The 19,909-nt window shown below is 61.1% G+C and overlaps 2 protein-coding genes across 3 annotated transcripts; one reads left to right on the forward strand and one right to left on the reverse strand.

The window, feature by feature from the left end:
• Positions 1 to 4,054: 4,054 nt before the first annotated feature.
• RPUSD1 (RNA pseudouridine synthase domain containing 1) lies at positions 4,055 to 8,117 on the reverse strand. The gene is made up of 6 exons (XM_039732351.1): positions 7,682 to 8,117; positions 7,291 to 7,482; positions 7,075 to 7,198; positions 6,507 to 6,609; positions 6,323 to 6,424; positions 4,055 to 6,180 (listed from the first exon to the last, which is right to left on the reverse strand). Exons 2-6 carry the CDS (start codon positions 7,470 to 7,472, stop codon positions 5,789 to 5,791), a joined length of 903 nt encoding a protein of 300 aa, XP_039588285.1. The 5' UTR covers positions 7,473 to 7,482; positions 7,682 to 8,117; the 3' UTR covers positions 4,055 to 5,788.
• A 117-nt stretch (positions 8,118 to 8,234) lies between these two features.
• Positions 8,235 to 19,908, forward strand: CHTF18 (chromosome transmission fidelity factor 18). 2 transcript variants are annotated; one of them, XM_039732647.1, is made up of 22 exons: positions 8,235 to 8,369; positions 8,509 to 8,673; positions 8,782 to 8,908; positions 8,989 to 9,163; positions 9,249 to 9,338; positions 9,465 to 9,517; positions 9,716 to 9,857; positions 10,426 to 10,638; positions 10,750 to 10,847; positions 11,450 to 11,573; positions 11,687 to 11,814; positions 12,480 to 12,573; positions 12,670 to 12,768; positions 13,385 to 13,515; positions 14,044 to 14,206; positions 14,280 to 14,504; positions 14,590 to 14,739; positions 15,442 to 15,572; positions 17,538 to 17,670; positions 18,457 to 18,558; positions 19,198 to 19,255; positions 19,636 to 19,876. In XM_039732647.1, exons 1-22 carry the CDS (start codon positions 8,270 to 8,272, stop codon positions 19,770 to 19,772), a joined length of 2,838 nt encoding a protein of 945 aa, XP_039588581.1. In that variant the 5' UTR covers positions 8,235 to 8,269; the 3' UTR covers positions 19,773 to 19,876. The 2 variants fall into 2 exon arrangements, with proteins under 2 accessions (XP_039588581.1, XP_039588580.1); XM_039732646.1 differs by lacking the exon at positions 19,198 to 19,255 and having other exon boundaries at positions 19,636 to 19,908.
• The last annotated feature ends 1 nt before the right edge of the window (position 19,909 follows it).

Genomic DNA, 19,909 nt, shown 5'->3' on the forward strand with positions numbered 1-19,909 from the left:
CCAAAAATCAGGGCAGCCTGGGGAGAGGATGGGGGAGGCTCAGTCCCGGTAAGGAAAGGGAAGAATGAGATGCAGGGAATGGGATCTGACCTGGCTGGAGCGCCCAGACTGCTGCCCGTGGGAACAGCCAGGAGCTGCAGCAGCCCCTGGGTTACTTGTGGGGACGAAAGCCATCAAAGCCGCCCTCAGCAGCGGGGACACTCGGGTGGGTCTGTCCCTGCTCGCCTGGAGCTGGGTTTGGGAGCAGGGCAGGGAGGTGAGGGACGGGACAAGGACAGGGCCACGCTCTGCACAGGGGACAGCGGGCAGGTGGAGCTGAGCACTGCGGGAATGGTGGCACCTCCAGAGCCAGCTGGGGAATTTTGGGAAAGCCCTGGCACGGTGGGAGCCAGCAGAGCCGGCAGGGACTCACCGCTGTTGCTTTCACTGGGTCTGCAGAGAAACCTGCAAGGAAGGTTAGGAAACATCCCGGGATTAGGAACGGCTCATCGGGGTTGCTCCAAGCAGCTCCAGGTTTAGAGTCTGGGAAGAGCCTTTCCTTTGCTAACTTCATGTTTAGGAAATGCTGCGGATCACTGTGAAGGGAGCAGCCCCCAGCCCGAGCACCCCCGGCTCCCTGCAGGAGGGTGTGGAAGACAAAAAGGGATAAATCCATCCCTGGAAATCTGGGAAGATGTATCCCTGGGAAAGGCCTGTGGATGCTGAGGGGAGCAGGAGACAGAGCCCTGGGAGTGCTGAACCGAGCGGGATTGGGATGAGGAGCAGCACAGCCGGAGCATCCCTGGTGCCTGGGGGTCCCGGGGCAGTTTTTGGGGACAGGATGTCACTCACGGAGGCAGAGGGTGGCAGCTGCCAGGGCTGGGGCTGCCCACGCCATGGTGCTGGTGCCGGGGGTCTGTCCTTGGAGCCGGTCCGGAGAGCCGTGTCCCACACTTGGAGGTCCTGGAGCTGATTCTGTCACCCAGCACTGGGGCTGGAGCTGTTCCACACTCGGGGTCAGAGCCTGGGGACAGCACTGGAGGTCCTGGGGCTGATTCTGTCACCCAGCACTGGGGCTGGAGCTCTGGGGTCAGGGGTCTCGCTGTGCCCACCCCGTCTCTGTGATGCTACATACACCCCCAGCAACCACAGGTGAGATTTTAAATCCTTTATAACAGAAAACAGGAGTTTCCCCACCCGTTATTAAAAGAAACCTCACAACTGTCCTACAGGGACAGGGTCCCCCTCCATCCCCCAGCTCCTCACCAGCACAGACTGGGAGAAATCCAGTGTAAGGCAGTGGGAGGACCCAGCAGGTGTTCCCCACCCCTCTACACCCCTCAGGGTGATCCCCTGATAGAAAATCAATCCCTGCTCCTGAAATTCCCCCGGGGCTGCCCACAGCAACCCGTTATCGCCGTTTGAACTCAACGCAAGGAATTTTCCCCCCTCAATCTCCTTTTTCCTCCCCCAAATCCTACCGGGGCTGTGCCGAGCCGTTCTCCTGCCCCTTGTCCAGGGGGATTTGGCTCCGGGATGGGAGGATTCGGCCGGGAAGGTGCTGCTGGGGCTGGGGCAGGGGCTGGGCAGCCTCGGCACTTTATCTGTGCGGGGTGGGGATGTTGCTCCGCACACGGGGTGTGACGGGGCAGTTTCTCAACTCTGTTTTGTCTGGCTCCTTTCCTTCTCCCTGCTTTTGCTTTGGGGCTGTTTCCTACTTCTCATAAAGGGTCACTGAGCTCTGGGTTCAGCTGAACCGAAAATGAACCCAGAAGGAGTTAAAGCCCCTGGTTTGGGAGTTTCTGTGCTCCTGAGGGGGATTAAGGTGCTGTCGGTGAGGGGAAAACCTGTAGAGCTGCTCAGGGGTTATTTCATGGGGCAGCTGGGGTGCAGAGCAGACTGAGCTCAGTGATGGGCTCAGCACCCTCTGGGAGGTGTTTCCTTGTGCCTCTCCTTTTTCCCAGGATCACAGCCAATCCCATTCCCTTTTTTTCAGCTTTTCCTCCCAGTCATGCTCCAGAATGCTGTCGAGCACGTGCCACAAAGGGGACCAAGACCAAGGGAATCAAATCCTCCTCGAGGCTCTGAGATGACAACCTGGAGGAGCTGTGAGCACAAACTTTATCTGGGTGTTTATCATGGGAAAAGGGAAGGGTGGCTGGGCTGGAGCAGGGCTGCACCCCCCTCCCGGCCAGGTTTGGGGGTCCCAGCCCTCACCAAGGGTCTCTGGAACTGCTGGCACAGTGTCAAAAGGGGTTTGTCACCCCCAGCCCTGTCCTGTCCCCAGCCCTGTCCTCCAACCGGTCCTGCAGCCCCAGGGCTAGCTCCACGCCCATGGGTGTTGCTGGTTTCTATTTTGGAAGGATTTACTGTGAAAATAGCTCCTGTTGGGGCAATAAAATTACAGAATGCTATGAGGCTGCTGGAGGGACACAGCCCCTGCCCCGGGCTGGCTGGACAGAGGTGGCTGGAGCAGGAGGGCAGGGACACACCAGGGCCACTCTGGGGGTCACCGCGTCCACTGTGTCCCCGTGGAGATCAAAGCTGGCCCTGAAACCCCCTCGGGAGCTGCCACTGGGGGATCCACCCTGAACTTGAACATGTGGAGGAACATCTGCCCCAGGCTTATTCCTGGGGACATTCCCAGGTCAGTTGTGAGCTCTGACTGCACCTCCCTGTGCCAGGAGGGCTGGGAATGCTCCTCTCCCTTAACCAGTGGCCCTCTGCCCATGTCTCGTTCATAATCTTCCAAAAAATTCCCAGTCTTAAAGACTGCAATAATTTCTTGGGTCTTCAAAGGGTTTTCTCTCTGTTCCAACCTGAGGGATGAGTATCCCTCACACAACAACCCAGCCCCTCACACAATCCCACAGCTCACACAATCCTGTCCCTCACACAACAATCCTGCAGCTCACACAACAACCCAGCCCCTCACAAAACAATTCTCTCACACTCAATTCTCCCTCACACAAGCAAAAATCCAGCCCCTCACACAACCATCCCACAACTCACACAACAATCCTCTCTCTCACACAACCCAGCCCCTCACACAATCCAGCCCCTCACAAAACAATCCTCTCACGCTCAATCCTCCCTCACACAACAATCCAGCCCCTCACACAACAATTTTCTCACACAATAATCCCCTCACACAACAATCCTCTCGCACAACAATTTTACACTTAGTCCTCCCTCACACAACAATCCTCTCACACAATAATCCCCTCACACAACAATCCTCTCGCACAACAATCTCACACTCAAGCTTCCCTCACACAACAATCCCCTCACACAACAATCCTCTCACACTTGATCCTCCCTCACACAATCCCCTCACACAACAATCCTCTCGCACAACAATTTTACACTCAGTCCTCCCTCACACGACAGCCCTCTCACACAATAATCCCCTCACACAACAATCCTACAGCTCACACAACAATCCTCTCGCACACGATCCTCCCCGATCCTCCCTCACACAACAGGTCGGCCTGCTCGGAGCCCCGGGGCCGCTCCCGCGGGGCCGGTCCGGCCTCATTCCCCTCATTCCTGGAAGCCCCCGGGAGATGGACGCAGGGAGCCGACAGTGAAGGGCAGAGACACGTTTAATACAGCAAATACAGCAAATCTGGAACTGCGGAGTGCACGGGACATCACAGCCACACCACAACCCCAGGGCACTGCAGGAGCCACAGCCCCGCGGGCAGGAGGGGACAGGTCGGGGACATTGCCCTGGAACGCAGCCGGGAAGGGCGCCTGGAAAACTCCCTCTGCAGGGTAAGGAAAATTCCCTTTTATCTGTGGCGCTGGGGAAGAGCAGCACGCAAAGGCTGGGCTGGGGTGTGGGGAGCTCCTCGACGCAAACACCGCGGGCTCGGGTGCCAGCCATGTCCCCATGTCCCCATCCCGCATCCCGGCCGTGCTCCCATCGGGGACTGCTCCCAGCGCGGACAAGGCTGGGTCCCCGCTGGAAAACTCCCTCTGCAGGGTAAGGAAAATTCCCTTTTATCTGTGGCGCTGCGGAAGAGCAGCACGCTGGGCTGGGGTGTGGGGAGCTCCTCGATGCAAAAACACGGCGGGCTCAGGGTGCCAGCCATGTCCCCATCCCTCATCCCGGCCGTGCTCCCAGCAGGGCCTGCTCCCAGCGTGGACAAGGCTGGGTCCCCATGTGAATCCCTTGTCCCTTTCCAGCACCTCCCGTGCGTGTCACCCCTCAAATATTCGGCAAAGATTCCTTGTGCTCCTTCCCAGCGGCGGGACCTGCCCGGCCCCTCCCGGCCATGAGGTCTGGCAGGAAGGACAAGGGGCTCCTGCTCCTCTGGCACCAGCCCTGTGCCCACCATGCCCAGGGCTGGCACCTCAGGCCATCCCCACCCTGCAGTGGTGGCACCAAGCCACAACAGAAAGGGACACCCAGGACAGATGATCCAATTCTCCCCCCACCCCCCAGGGATTTTGGTGACTTGCAGGGTGTGTTTATCCACAAGGAGAGGGCTGTGAGTTTTTATTCCCCCCTCGGGGTGGGAATATCAGCTGTGTGAAACCCATCAGGTGTTTTCAACGGGATGGGGCTGGTGAGGTGACAAGTCTGGGCAAGTGCTGATGTGGTCCTTGAAAGCCCTGGGATGGGGCTGTGTGGCTCCAGCTGTCCCTCCCCAGCTGTCCTGTTCTCCTCATTTCCAAATGTCCCCCAAGGGCTGCAGAGGATGAGCAGGGAAGGGGAAAGCAAAGCAGGATGACCAGCAAAGCAAGGGCACTTCAAAGGAAATTTCTTGGCATCTGTCAAAGCTGAGCTCCTGCCTGCTCCTCCCATCAGTTCTCAGCCTTTCTTTCACCTTTCTCCTTTTCCTACTTTTCCAGAGCCTTCCCAAACTGCCCAGCTGAAGGACCTGCCTGCAGGACCCTCTGGAAACCTGCCAGGCAGGAGCCACTCCATGAGACCTACAAAGGACACTGATCCCTCCTCAAGTGGGTGAGCAGAAAGGAACTTGTGTCCTCTGACCTGTCTCAGCAGGGATAAAAGCAGGAAAGGCAGTGCTAGTAGAAGGAATAATAAAATCCATTAAAAAAGCTTTGGGCTGCTGGCTCTCTGACCATAGAAGTACTAAAAATACCTCATTCCTGAGACCACCCATATTTTACAAATCCTAAAAGACTAGATTCTCTTTCTAGAAATCTAAAAAAAGTTTAAAATCCATTGGTATGAACTCCTTCACCTTCACCACACCTTTAAAAACCACCCAGGTGGGCTGAGGGAGGGTGTGAGGGGCAGGGACCTTTCCATGCCCATCCCAGTCCAGTTTTACAGGACACCCTGGGGACTACCAGTGTCCCCAGAATGTGCTCCAGTCCCCAGTCTCCCACATCCCACACGACACAGCAGCTGCAGTGAGGGAATGGGGGACAGGGACACTGGAGCTCCACCCGGCATGTTCTCCCCTCCCTGTGCTGGGCTGCAATTCTGCATCCAAGCATGGAGAGGTTGTGGGAATGCCCATGGCAAAGGCAGTGCCCAGCTGTGCCCCAGCTCCCCCAGGACAGGGATGGAAAGCTTTGGGGTCACTCTAAGCTGGAGTATGACACTGACTCTGCTGCTGAGCCCAAGGATTGGGAAAGGGACACCCCGTGACCAGATGGATGATGGGCATCGCAAAATAACCCCACCTCAACCGCTCCTAAAATCCACCTGATGCCAGCCCCAGGAGCGAGGGAAGCCACAGAGGGAGTGCAGGCGTGGAGGCAGCGCTGGGCTCCGTGGGGACCCGCTGGGACAAGGCTGGAGCTGGAAATGCAGGGATGTGCTCGGTGCTCACTCCAGAGCCCACTCAGCCAGCCACTGCTCGCAGCGCGCCCGCTGCTCCTCCGTCTCCTCCCTGCTGCCTTCACCCCCTGCTCCCTCCTCTCTGGCAGCTTCCTGGCTCTCCTCCTCCTCCTCCTTCTGTGTGCCCTTGTCCTTGAGCTCCTGGATGACATCCTCCAGCCGCTGGGTGACGTGCTGGGGCACCCAGTTGCTGTCCATGGCGGTGACGAAGGGGTCGGGCGCGCACACCTCGATCAGCTCCGTGCCGGTGGGAATGCGCAGGTAGTAGGCGTGGAGCATCATCCTGTAGGGACTGCTGTCCTGCCTGTGGCTGTAGGTGAAGTCCCCCACGATGGGGTGGCCGATGGCGCTGCAGTGAACCCGGAGCTGGTGAGTCCTCCCTGGGGAGAGAGCAGGAATAATGACTGGAAATTCCTGAATCCCTCCCTCAGGGCATGGTGACAATACTAATGGCATTTGTCCCTCTGAGCACGGCAGTTCTCAGCTTCCCTCAGGCCTTTCCAGAGCTGCCCCTGTGCCCACCTGTCAGTGGCTGCAGCAGCACTTTGGTGACAGGGTCTCCGCTGTAGGATCCATGTTCCAGCACGATCAGCTCCGACTGGCAGGGCTTGGGATTCTCACAGCCTGCAAGGACATCCAGAGGGGGTTTGAGATGCCCCAGCGCAGCCCTGGGGGTGTGGGCAGAGCAGGGGCTGGGGCTGCTCACCCTCTGTGCCCTCGATGCACATCATGTGGGTCATGCCCTCCGTGGTGTTCTTCCCGATGGCGTAGCGGATCGTCATCCGGCTCTGGCTCACGTGGCCCCTCACCTGGGGACAGGAACGTGCAAACTGAGCCCTGGCACGTGCCCCTCACCCACCCCCCATGGCAAGAATCATGCAATCAAAGAAAGAGTGGGATTGCAAGGACTTTAAAGCCCATCCACTTCCCCAACTCCTTGTTGGCAGCAGGGACACCTTCAACGTTGCTCCCAGCCCCATCCAAGCTGGCCCTGGACACTTCCAGGGATGGGGCAGCCACAGCTTCTCTGGGCACCCTGTGCCAGAATTCCTTCCTGATACCCAGCCTAACCCCACTGTCTGGCAGTGGGAAGGCATTCCCTCTGTCTTATCCCTCCATGCCCTGGTCCAAATCCCTCTCCAGCTCTCTTTGAGCCCCATTAGGCTCCAACTCTGCATCTTTCTCTTCTCCAGCTGAACACCCCCAGCTTCCTCAGGGCAGAGTTGTTTGGGAACAGCAGAAGGCCAGGGCAGGAGGTGGCAGGGAGGGCTCACCAGGGCCAGGTAGGCTTTGGTCACCAGGCGCTCCTTGAAGCACTTGTAGGCACTGCCCGCTGCCGCTTTGTTGAGCGCCACACACAGGGCCCCACTGGTGGAGAAATCCAGCTGGTGGCAGAACCTGGGAAGGACACGGGGGTAAAGGAGCGTCCTGGCCACCTGAGGAGTGTCCCCAGCTGAGGGCAGAGCCTGGCTCAGTGCCCGGGTGCTCACCTGAAGCCGTAGTAGGTGTCGGGGTCGGCCAGCTCGGGGAAGCGGTGCTTGAGCTGGCTCTGCAGGGTCAGCGTCTCGTACCACATCTTGCTGTCGATGCGCAGGTCCCAGTGCTTGTTGACCACGATGAAGTCGGAGCTCTGGTACAGGATGGACAGGTTGTCGATGGTGCCCGGCTCCATGGCCAGCGCCCTGCGGGGCAGAGAGAGCGAGGGGGAACCGGGATGAGGATCCGCCAGCTGCGGGACGGGCACAGCAGCCCTGCACACCCGGGACGGGCAGGGAGCAGGGCCTGGAGGATACCCCAGCAGGGAATGGACATGCACCGCTGCTGCCGAGGTACCAGCGTCACCTGCAACGCTGCTGTCCCCTGCCTGTCCCCCAGCCTCACCGGTGTCACCGCGCGGATGCAGGTCCCACAGCGGCACGGACGCTACAGCAGCGCTCCAGCCGCCGCCGTGCCGGTGCCACAGCGCACGGCCCCGCCGCTGGCCCGGGATGTCCCGGCAGGCCCATGCCCGCCCCGCTGTCACGCGTGGAGGCCCCGCAGCCGCGCGGTGCTGCCTCTGCCCATCCCGGCGGCGGCGATCGGCCTCGCCCCGCTCCCCGCCGCAGCCCGGCCGGAGGGCACGGGACAGGGGTCGCGCAGGGCGGAGAGGACCGGACCGGGCAGCAGGGACCCGGGCCGGGCTGAGTGACCCGGGCCGGGCAGCAGTGACCGGGACCGGGCTGAGTGACCCGGGCCGGGGTGACCCGGAGCCGGCTGCGGGAACCCGCGCAGCGCCCCCGCCGCCGCGGCCCCGCCCGCTCCCGCAGCGCCTCCCGGCAGCGCTCGCATCGCATCCAATCAGCGCCGCCTCCGCCGCGTCTCCCCGCGCGTCGCGTCCAATCAGCGCCGGCCCTGCCTCCGCCCGGGCGCGCCGCGCCCAATCAGCGCTGCGCGGCGGGCGCGGGGCCGGTGGCGCGGCGGGCGCGGCCGATGGCGAGCGCCGAGCCCGAGCCCGAGCCCGAGTATGGGGCCGAGGATGCCTTCTACGAGCGCTTCGCCGACGAGCTGGAGGTGCTGGCCGAGCTGGGAGGTGGGCGCTGCTGCGGCGCCGGGACGGGCAGGCGGCGGAGGGAGGGAGCGGGCGGGACCGTGCTTTGCGCGCCCGCGTGTGCCCGTCCCGCCGCGGGTCCCCTCCGGTGACCGGCGCCGTGGTCTGACCCCTCTTGCAGACGAGCCATTCCCACCCGCCGGCCCCAAAACATCCCAGTTCCGGGGCAAGAGGCAGCCGCCGGAGGAGCCCGATCCCCCCGGGGACTCTCCCGGCGGCACCGGCGCCAAGAAGAGGGACCGGGACTGTGTCCCCGCCGTGTCCCCGGCAGCAGCCGAACCCCGCAGTAGGTTTGCCCCGGTTCCCGGGTGCTGCTGCCCCTGCCCCGAGCGGTGCCGGGTGCTGGAGCATCCCCGGGTACCACGGTCGGTCAGTGATGCTCTCGATGCCGCAGCCCCCAGGCCGAAGCGGCAGCGCCTGGAAGCTGTTAAGAAGCTCGATTTCGGTGCAGACGAGGAGCTGGCTCCGGATGTCTCCTGGGATGGTGGCCCAGAGGCGCCTCTGGCTCCCCACAATACCAGGTTGGCCACCCTGAACCCCATTTTTAACAGGAGAGAGGGGAAGAGCCCTTCTCCTGCTGAAGGAATTTGGTGTTTTCCAGCTCGAACCACCTGGAGATGAGTGGAATGATCCCCCTGCAGACCACACCAGCCTTGGGAAAGAAGAGGGTCCTGAGGAGACCCCCCATCCTGGAGGATTACATCAACGTGACATCCACCCAGGGCACCAGGGTCTTCCTGGTGCTGAGGGATGATCCCTGCAGGACAGGGCTGGAGGTGAGGAGGGATCTGGAGGTCGGCTTTGCTCCTCTGTGGCCCCCAGGTGGCTCAGGAGGGCTCTGGCTGTGCCGTGTCCCTGCAGCTCCCGGATTCCCTGGGCTGGAACGCTCGCAGGCCGCTCCACTTGCTGGGGGTGCCCTTCTCCCACCTGAAGGAGCAGGTGGATGAGGAGGTACCGCATGTCCCTGACCTTCCCTTCTGTCCCTGCCACCCCTGCTGGCCACGGGGCTGGCTCCCACATTCCTGTCCCCAGCCATGGGCTGGGGGGTGGCCCTGACCCCTCTCTGTGTTGCTCCAGCGTCGCAGGCAGGTTCTGGAGGCCTCCCAGCAGCTGACAGAGATCATAAACAGGTGAGATGTTGGTATAAAGCCCCTCCCCAGTCCCTGCCATGCTGCTGGCTTTGCCTCCCTCACAATCAAGTTTTGGGGGACCTGCAAGCAGAGGAGCCTTTTTGCCTTCATCACCCCCAGCTTGAGGGGGTCTGGGTGGAGTTCCCACCCTGCCCTGGCTCCTGGGGTGCTTTGGGGTAAATGATTTCCATGCTGCAGTTGCCTGGGGAGCGAGCCCAGCGCCGAGAGCCCGGAGCCCAGCATGGACACAGCTCCAGCAGCTGAGGAGGAGCCTGCACCCCACTGCCTCTGGGTGGACAAGTTCACCCCCCGGCGCTACATGGAGCTGCTCAGTGATGATGTGAGGTGCTGGGGGGTTGAGATGGGTGGGGTCAGCACCTCTGCAGCTCTCCCTTAATGCCACGGGATCAGGAATTGCTTTGGAAGCACTGCCTGGGGGGCTGGGTCTATGCTGCTCTGCCTGGGAGCAGTCCTGAGGCCCTGGGAGCCTGGGATGGCAGAGTTGCACTGGAGCCTGGGGATGTTCTGGCAGATGAACCTATGGAACGTCATCAAAATGAGACAAAAAGTATTGGGAGGATTTTAACCAGAAACTGTTGGCTGTTTTGAATTGTTTTGGGGAATGTTAGAAGATTTATAGGGAGCTGGACATGCTGGGAGAGGCTGGGAATTGCTGAGTTGAGCCAAGACAGAGCAGGGCCAGCAGGGATGTTGCTGATGTGACTTACCCAGGGTTTCCCTGAGGGCTGGGGCTGAGCTGGGGAGGGAAACATTCCCACCTTGTCCCAGGGAGATGCCAGGTGGAGCCCTGAGCAGCCTCCTCCATGGAGGACAGCCTTCCTCTGCCTCAGCTGGGTTTTTCCCAGGTTCCATGGGTTTTTCCATGGGATTTCCCTGCTCTCCTGCAGTACACCAACCGCTGCCTGCTCAAGTGGCTCAAGCTGTGGGACACGGTGGTGTTCGGCAAGGACAAGGCTGGCAAGAAGCCCAAGCCCAGCCCTGCAGCTCATCCCCCACTCAGCCATCCCAAGGAACATCCCCACAAGTGGAAAACCAAGGTCCAGCTCACCGAGGAGATGCTGGAGGCCGAGCTGGACCAGCACAAGAGACCCAAATACAAGGTGAGCAGGGGGGACATGGCTGTGGCTCCCTGTGCTGCCACCAGCTGAGGAGCAGCGTTGTCCCCTCCGAGGAGGAAGCCCTCCAGGGGTGACCTCCCCTCTGTGCCACAGGTGGCCCTGCTCTGTGGGCCCCCTGGCCTGGGCAAGACCACGCTGGCCCACGTCATCGCCAGGCACGCGGGGTACAACGCTGTGGAGATGAACGCCAGGTGAGTCCTGGGTGCCAGGTGAGTCCTGGGTGCCAGGTGAGCCCTGGGTGCCAGGTGAGCCCCGGGTGCCAGGTGAGCCTCTGGGTGCCAGGTAAACCCCTGAGTGCCAGGTGAGCCCTGAGTACCAGGTGAGCCCTGGGTGCCAGGTGAGCCTCTGGGTGCCAGGTGAGCTCTGGGTGCCAGGTGAGCCCATGCCCTGCCCACAAAAGGGGGCAGGTGATGCTGTGGCAGAGGTGATGCTGGAGATGATGGTGGCCTGGGGGTGATGCTGGAAGTGATGCTGTTCTGGAGGTGATGGTGTCCTGGGAATGGTGGTGTCCCAGAGGTGGAGATGTTCTGGAGGTGATGGTGCTGTCCCTGAGGTGATGATGATGCTATTGTGGAGGTGAAGGTGATGGTGCTGTGGAGGTGGTGCTGTCCCAGGGGTGATGCTGTCCTGGAAGTGATGCTGTTCTGGAAGTGATGCTGTCCCAGGGGTGATGCCGGGAGGTGAAGGTGATGGTGCTGTGGAGGTGGTGCTGTCCCAGGGGTGATGCTGTCCCAGGGGTGATGCCAATGGTGTCCCCACCCCCAAGATCACCTGTCCCCGTGTCCCCTCGCAGCGATGACCGCAGCCCCGAGGTGTTCCAGACCCGCATTGAAGCAGCCACCCAGATGAGGTCGGTGCTGGGCTCCCACGAGAGGCCCAACTGCCTCATCATCGACGAGATCGACGGCGCGCCCGCGGTGAGCCCTGCACCGACCCCTGGCACCAGCCCCTCAGACCTCACCCCATCAACAGCTCCCCCACCGTTCCACGAGCAGGAAGCCATCCCTCCTGTCCTTGTTTCCTCCCCCAGGCCTCCATCAATGTCCTGCTGTCCATCATCCAGCGGAAGGACGGCGAGGGCGAGGCGGGCGCGGGGCGGCGGCGGCGGCGCGAGGGGGGGCTCCTGCTCCGGCCCATCATCTGCATCTGCAATGACCAGTGAGTGCCACCTGTCCTGGGGGGGGACAGGGACACCAAACCCTGCCCCCAGACAGGAGGAGGCTGCTGGGGGTGTCTCTGTTTGAGTGCAGCTGCTCCAGTCCTGGGGTTGGTTTGCGCCCCTCACGCTGAAGGGCTGGAGTGTGTGCAGGGAAGGGATGGAGCTGGGAGAGGGCTGCAGAATTCCTGAAGGAACTGGGGAGGGGTTGGAGAATTCCTGAGGGAGCTGGAGAGGGGCTGGAGAATTCCTGAGGGAGCTGGGAAGGGGCTCAGCCTGGAGAAAAGGGGGATCGGGGGGGACCTTGTGGCTCTGCACAACTCGTGACAGAAGGGGACAGCCAGGGTTGGGCTCTGCTCCAGGGAACAGGGACAGGAGGAGAGGGAACAGCCTCAGGGAAAGTTTAGATTGGATATTTGGGAAAATTCCTTCATGGAAAGGGCAGCCAGGTATTGGTTGGTCCTGCTCAGGGCAGGGGTGGAGTCCCCATCCCTGGGGGGAATTCAGAGCTGTGTGGATGTGGCACTTGGGGCCATCATTTCACGGTGACTTGGCAGTGCTGGGAGAACAGTTGGACTCAGCACTCTGGGAGGTGTTTCCCAAGCTCAGTAATTCCAGGATGAAGAAGGGAATTCCCTGCTGGCTCTCACCCCGTGTTCCCCCCCAGGTTCGTGCCCGCGCTGCGCCCGCTCCGGCAGCAATCCTTCCTGCTCAGCTTCCCCCGCACCGCGCCCTCCCGGCTGGCCCAGCGCCTCAGCGAGGTCTGCGCTCTCCCAGGGCCCCCTGTGCCCCTGGCTCGCTGTCCCCTGTGCCCCTGGCTCGCTGTCCCCTCCCCTGAGCCCTGTCCTGCCCCGCAGATCGCGCTCCGGCAGGGAATGCGGGCGGACACGGGCGCGCTGCTGGCGCTCTGCGAGAAAACCGACAGCGACATCCGCTCCTGCATCAACACCCTGCAGGTGCTGGGGACACTGCAGGGCCTGGGGACACTGCAGGGCCTGGGGACAGTGCAGGCCTGGGGACACTGCCAGGGCCTGGGGACACTGCCACGGCCTGGGGACACTGCAGGGCCTGGGGACACTGCCAGGGCTCTGGGGATACAGAGATGGCCTTGGGGACATGGGCATGGCCTTGGGGACACAGGGATGGCCCTGGGGAGATGAGGATGGCCATCAGGATATGGGGATGGCCCTGGGGACACGGGGATGGCCCTGGGGACATAGGGATGGCCCTGGGGACACAGCAATGGCCCTGGGGATGGCCATCAGGACATGGGCATGGCCCTGGGGACATGGGGAGGGCCCTGGGGACATGGGCATGGCCCTAGGGACACAGGGATGGCCATCAGGACATGGGCATGGCCCTGGGGACACAGCAATGGCCCTGGGGACATGCTCCTGCTGCAGCTCCAGGCTCACCTGGGGACACAGGGGACAAAAGTCCCTTCCAGTCAGACCCCTGAAGCCCCCGGGGTGTTCTGAGCCCTGCACGTGGAGGAAGAGGGGGGTGGCTGTGCCCAGCTGCTCCCCAGGGCTTTGGGGTCCCTGTCCCCTCCATGCCCTGGCTCTGCTGCAGTTCCTGCACGGCCGAGGGCAGAAGGAGCTCAGTGTGCAGCTGGTGCAGACCATGAGGATCGGCCTGAAGGACCAGAACAAGGGGCTCTTCTCCATCTGGCAAGAGATCTTCCAGCTGCCCAGGCCCCAGAGGTAGGAGGAGGGGGTTTTTACATCTCCTGGGGGCTTGGGGGGTGGTATTCCCATTTCCCAGAGAAGCTGTGGCTGCCTCATCCCTGGAAGTGTTCAAGGGAGGCTGGGTGGGACCTGCAAGGTCCTGGAGAGCAGCTTCTTGAGGGGGTTTGTGTGCATCACAGAATCCTGGAATGGTTTGGGTTGGAAGGGACCTCAGAGCCCATCCAGTGCCACCCCTGCCATGGCAGGGACACCTCCCCCTGTCCCAGGTGCTCCAAGCCCTGTCCAGCCTGGCCTGGGCACTGCCAGGGATCCAGGGGCAGCCCCAGCTGCTCTGGGCACCTGTGCCAGGGCCTGCCACCCTGCCAGGGGATATTCCTTCCCAATATTCTTTCTTCTCACTTTAAAGCCATTCCAGATGCTTTGTTACTACTCCACTTGGCTCCCAATAATTCAATAAACTTTGGATCCAGTTTCCAAGGATCCAAAATATCCCTCCAGCACTGGGAAACCCAAACCTTCAGCTCTTCCTTTGGGCTCCCCCAGGCACAGGATAGGAATGGACCCCTCTTTGCCAGCCCAGCTCCTGCTGGGGGACGAGGACCTGCCCCACCCTGGGGGCTCAGGGGGCTTCAATTCCTCCTCCCAGCGCTTCCACCACATCCTGCACCTCTCCATCTCCTCGGGAGAGCAGGACAAGCTGGCCCAGGTGAGAGCAGCCAGAGGGGGCTGGGGGGCAGCTCAGACCTCCCCAGCTCCATCTGACCCCACACCCTCCTCAGGGCCTCTTTGAGAACTTCCTGAACATGAAGGTGCGGGATTCCAGCCTGGGCTCCGTGTGCCTGGCCCTGGAGTGGCTGGGCTTCTCTGACCTGCTGGGCCGGGCCGTGCTGCAGGCCCAGAGCTTCCAGCTGCTGCGTTACCTGCCCTTCCTGCCCGTGGCTTTCCACCTGCTCTTCGCCGCCACCTCCATCCCCCGGCTGGCCTACCCCAGCAGCCAGCCCGAGGCAAGTGCAGCAGGGCCTGCTGCAGCGCTGTCCCTGCAGGGCCACGCTGCCTGGCCCTGCCTGAGGGTCCCCGTGCTGTCCCCAGGCCGTGGCCAGGCTGGGCCAGATGCAGAACGTGCTGCTGTCCATGGTGGCGGGGATCGCGCCGGGCGCGCGCAGCCGCGCGGGGCAGCAGGCGCTGGTGCTGGACGTGCTGTGCCTGCTGCTGGACATCATCGCCCCCAAGCTGCGGCCCGTGAGTGTCCCCAGCCCCTGGCCTGCTCCCCAGAGCCCTCTGCACACCCACCCCGTGAGCTGGCCTGGGTTGCTGTCCCCAGTCCGGGCTGGGTTTGGTGTCGGAGCCGGTGCAGGAGGTGGGGGAAGGTGTTGGGGTGCCCAGCTGTTTGTGTGATGGTCCTCAGGAAGGAGTTGGGACTTCTGGCTTTGCTCCATCCCCAGATCAGCTGCCCCATCACTCTTTGGCCTGAGCAGGCTGGGTTGATTTAATGGGATTAAAGGGAAGGGAGCAGCTGCCTGTGGCTGTCACCAGGAGGTGGCAGGACAGGGGCACGTCCCTGTGGCACCTGGCAGCTGTGCCCAGCATCTCTGGCAAACCAACCTGATGTCACCAGCAAAACCTGGCTTTTATTTCTTTAAAACTGTCCCCAATCCGGGCTGGGTTTGGTGTTGCAGCCGGTGCAGGAGATGGGGGAAGGTGTTGGGGTGCCCAGCTGTGTCGGGGGGTCCTGGGCCCCACCTGGGCTGGGCAGGGCTTTGGGAAGCTCTCAGAGTCATCCCCACCCAGGAGAGGGTCTGTCCCTGCTCTGGGAAGGACATCTGTCCCTAAGAGAGAGCTAAACTCGACCTGGGCCCTTCCTCACCCAGAATCAAACGCCGTGCTTGGGCTGCTTGGGGTTTCCAGTTTGGGGTTTCCAGTTCTGTGCTGTCCCCTGGCCAGGTGAACACGCAGCTCTACAGCCTGAAGGAGAAGCAGCAGCTGGCTGAGCTCATCAGCACCATGCTCACCTACAACCTCACCTACCTGCAGGAGCGCCTGCCCGAGGGCCAGTACGTCTTCAAGCTGGACCCGTGAGTGCCAGGGCTGGGGAGGGGCACTGGCAGCCAAAATCCTTCCCCGGGAGGCTGGAATAGAATTCCCAGAGAAGCTGGGGCTGCCCCATCCCTGGAAGCGTCCAGGGCTGGGTTGGATGGGAGCTGGAGCAAGAGGAAGGTGTCAGGGTTGGAGCTGGATGATTTTAAGATCTCTCCCAAGCAGCTCCAGGATTCTGTGATGGTCCTCAGGAAGGAATTGGGACTTTTGGCTTTGCTCCATCCCCAGATCAGCTGCCCCATCACTCCTTGGGCTGAGCAGAATCTCTCCCAAGCAGCTCCAGGATTCTGTGATGGTCCTCAGGAAGGAATTGGGACTTTTGGCTTTGCTCCATCCCCAGATCAGCTGCCCCATCACTCCTTGGGCTGACCAGGATGGGTTGATTTGATGGGATTAAAGGGAAGGGAGCTGTGGCTGTCACCAGGAGGTGGCAGGACAGGGGCACGTCCCTGTGGCACCTGGCAGCTGTGCCCAGCATCTCTGGCAAACCAACCTGATGTCACCAGCAAAACCTGGCTTTTATTTCTTTAAAACTTTCTCAAGCATTGGTTTGACAACTGATTTCTGAATGACTGCAGAGCCACCTGACTCCAGGCTTTGCTCCTTTTATTTTAGGGGCAATAATGGTGGATAAATCATGGACAAATAGCAAAAAATTAGTGGATAAATAGTGGATAAAGATGAAATATTCAGAGCTGGCAGAGGGACTGGTGGCTCCTCAGTGCTGGGGAGACTGAAACAGGCCTGTGAAGAATCCAGCTGCTCTGCTGATCCCAAATTCCTGTTCCTGGCTGGATTCCCCTTAAACCTGTCCTGGGGGGCACCTTGGGGTTGTGCTGCTGCCATGCCTGAGCTGTGCTGTGCCCCTGAGCTTTTCAGGGCAATCTGTCCAATCTCCTCTTTTTGCTTTCAAGCCAGGATTAAACCCCTCTAATCCCTCCTGCATTCCCATTCCCATTCCTGCACGGGGGGGAAACTGAGTGAGGAATGACCCAGGGACTGGGCTGGGGTTTGCTGTGGCTCTCAGGCTGCACAGAACTGCCTGATTTTTGGGGTTGCTTCCCCTTGGAGTGACTCAGGGGCAGGGCTGGGAGGTGCTGGGGCTCTCAGGCTGCACAGAACTGCCTGATTTTCGGGGCTGGGATGTGCTGGGGCTCTGAGGCTGCACAGAACAGGCTGATTTTTGGGGCTGGGAGGTGCTGGGGCTCACAGGCTGCACAGAGCTGGCTGATTTTTGGAGTTGGGCTGGGCTGGGATGTGCTGGGGCTCTGAGGCTGCACAGAACTGGATGATTTTGGGGGTTGGGCAGGTCTGGGATGTGCTGGGGCTCTCAGGCTGCACAGAACAGGCTGATTTTTGGGGCTGGGAGGTGCTGGGGCTCTGAGGCTGCACAGAGCTGGTTGATTTTTGGAGTTGGGCTGGGCTGGGAGGTGCTGGGGCTCTCAGGCTGCACAGAACAGGCTGATTTTTGGGGCTGGGAGGTGCTGGGGCTCTGAGGCTGCACAGAGCTGGGTAATTTTAGGGGTTGGGCAGGGCTGGGATTTGCTGGGGCTCTCAGGCTGCACAGAGCTGGTTGATTTTCGGGGCTGGGAGGTGCTGGGGCTCACAGGCTGCAGAACAGCCTGATTTTTGGGGCTGGGACTCTCAGGCTGCACAGAACAGGCTGATTTTTGGGGCTGGGACTCTCAGGCTGCACAGAACAGGCTGATTTTTGGGGCTGGGACTCTCAGGCTGCACAGAACAGGCTGATTTCAGGGTTGGTTCCTCTTGGAGTGACTTGGGCAGGGCTGGGAGGTCCTGGGGCTCTCGGGCTGCACAGAACAGGCTGATTTCAGGGTTGGTTCCTCTTGGAGTGACTCAGGGGCTGGGCTGGGGTTTGCTGTGGCTCTCAGGCTGCAGAGCTGGCTGATTTCAGGGCTGCTTCCCCGTGTCCTGTGCTGCAGGGACGTGGAGGCCGTGTGCCGCTTCCCGGCGCTGCCGGCCCGCAGGCAGCTCAGCTACCAGGCCAAGCAGCTCATCGCCAGGGAGATCGAGCTGGAGAAGATGAGGAGGGCAGAGGCACGGAGCCTGGCCCAGGTGGGCACCCCCAAAGGGCTGCCAGGGCCCTTCGTGTGCAGCAAATCCCCAGGGATTTGGTTTTTCCCCAAAGCAGCCGCTGGCTTTGGCTGCTGGGTGGAAATCCAGGATTAACCCCCCTGGCTGCAGATGTTTCCCTGCACAGCTGGGCTGCAGGGCTCAGCTTTTTGTAGGAATTCTGGAGGGAGTTCAAGCTTTGAACCCTTCCAGTGAGGAGGTGGGAATTTCGGCTGGGAGGTTCAGGTGGGAATTTCAGGTGGGAATTTCAGGAGGGAATTTTTGGCTGCTGTTTGTACCTGGCCGTGTGGGAGGTGAACTCTTCCCTGCCTCCCCTTCCCTGGCTGCTGACACTTCCAAAGGTCCCAAAGCCCCCAGGAGCAGCAGAGTGGCTCTGCCCACTCTCCTGGAGGCAGGAAAAGATGGGAAGGGGTGGAAAAGGTGGAGAAACATCCTGGGTGTAGCTGAGCCTGCCCTGCCCTGGTGCCAGCGGGGTAATTAATCCCTGGGAGCCCCTTGGAGCAGGAGAGAGGCTCCTGGGAGGTGTGTGGGACAAAGAGAAGCTGCAAAAACACCTCTGAAGGCTCCTTGTTTACATGGTATGGATGTGAAATCCTGGAGGAAGGGGCTAGATGTGAAATCCTAGAGGCAGAAAACGATGGGAAAATCCCTGGGATGTTGCAGCCCAGCCTGGGTGGGATGGGGGCCAGGGGCTGACAGGTGCTCAGTGCCCACCCTGGAGCTCAGCCACCCCGAGGGGAGCCTGGCTCAGCTCTGTCCTCCCCACAGGAGCCTGGGAATGGCCTCGGGGAGGAGCGAGGGGACACGGGGACCCCCAACCACCAGCAGCGCCTGGAGCACATCGTGAGGAGAGCAGCTCTGCAGGACAAGGTCAGGCCCCAGTTCTGCCCCAGTTCCTGCCCCAATTCCTGCCCCACTTCCCACCAGCTCTTCCTGGGCTGCCAGGCTCTCCCTGGCTCCACTGGAATTTGGATTTTTGGTCCAATTTCCTATAATAGCCCAGCCCAGCTGTGTCCTGTAAAGGCATCTCTGGGATTGGCAGGAATTGGAGCTGGGTTTTGACATTTTGGATGTGTCCCGGGAAGTTTGCAGGGCTGGGGGAGGGAGGAGCTGTGGGAATTTGGGCTGAAATAGCTGAATTTGGGCTCTGTGGCAAAGCAGCTTGGAAAAGCTGCTCTGGAATGATCCTGGGCATCCCTGGGCTCCAGGAGGAGCTGGGATCCTTCCCTGGCACTGCCCCTCGGCAGGGCCCAGCTGCCAGCCCTGTCCTGGCTGTAAAACCCCACCTGAGCCTCACATTTTGCCTTTTCCCCCAAATTTGGATGCTGTTTGCATTGCCAGGCCCTGGCCCTTCCTGCAGGATTTGCATTTGGCTCCTGCTCTGCCCAGAGGAGCCTCGGGGTGCCTGAGCTGTGCCCAGGGACAGCCCTGCTGTGGCTTTGTCCCTCTCTGAGCAGCAGCTGCAGGTGCCCCAGAGCCACCCCCATCCCTGCTCTTTGCTTCCCACAGCCTGAACTGGATTTTTTTGGGAGGCCACTCCAGAGGAAAGAGGCAGCCAAGGCGCCGGGTAGGTGACACAGGCTGGGGTGGCACAGGGACAAAGAGTCCCTGAGCTCTGGGTGGGTGGCACAGGGACAGGGTGGCCCTGGCTGCCCCTGGGGGCTCTCCCCATTCCCAAAGAGGGGCTCCTGTCCCTCAGCCCCATCCCCAGGGGACAGCAGCAGGGACAAACCAGCCCAGCCCAGCTGGCAGGAGTTCCTGTGGCACCTCCATGGAGTCTGGCCCCATCCAGAGGGAATTTGGGGTGAATTTTTTGGTTGCAGCATCCAGGATTTGGGAGCACCAGCTGTGCCCTGCCCAGCCCTCCCTCAATGCCCCCTTCCAGCCAGGGCACAGCTGACAGCCTGAAGTTCCCTGCACGTTTTTAAAGTGGATTTTCCCGCTCAGCCCCTCAGGTTTCCAAGGAGGAATCCCTGGAGCTGCAGCTGGGCAAGGCCGTGGGGAGGAGCGATGTCTGGTTCCGCTTCAACGAGGGCTTCTCCAACGCTGTCAGGAGGAGCCTCTACATCAGGGACCTGCTCTAGGGCTGCTCAGCTCAGCTGCAGCACCCCCAGCTTCCCAGCCCCTGCCTGGGCTCTGTGGCCTTGATCTTGGGCCGTCATCTTTTTATTACCTGCTTATTTTTGTTTAAAAAAAAGAAATAAAATGTATATAAAAAAAT

This window comes from Passer montanus, unplaced genomic scaffold (genome assembly GCF_014805655.1).
Source record: "Passer montanus isolate IOZ18808 unplaced genomic scaffold, ASM1480565v1 scaffold8, whole genome shotgun sequence".
NCBI classification, from domain to species: Eukaryota; Metazoa; Chordata; class Aves; order Passeriformes; family Passeridae; genus Passer; species Passer montanus.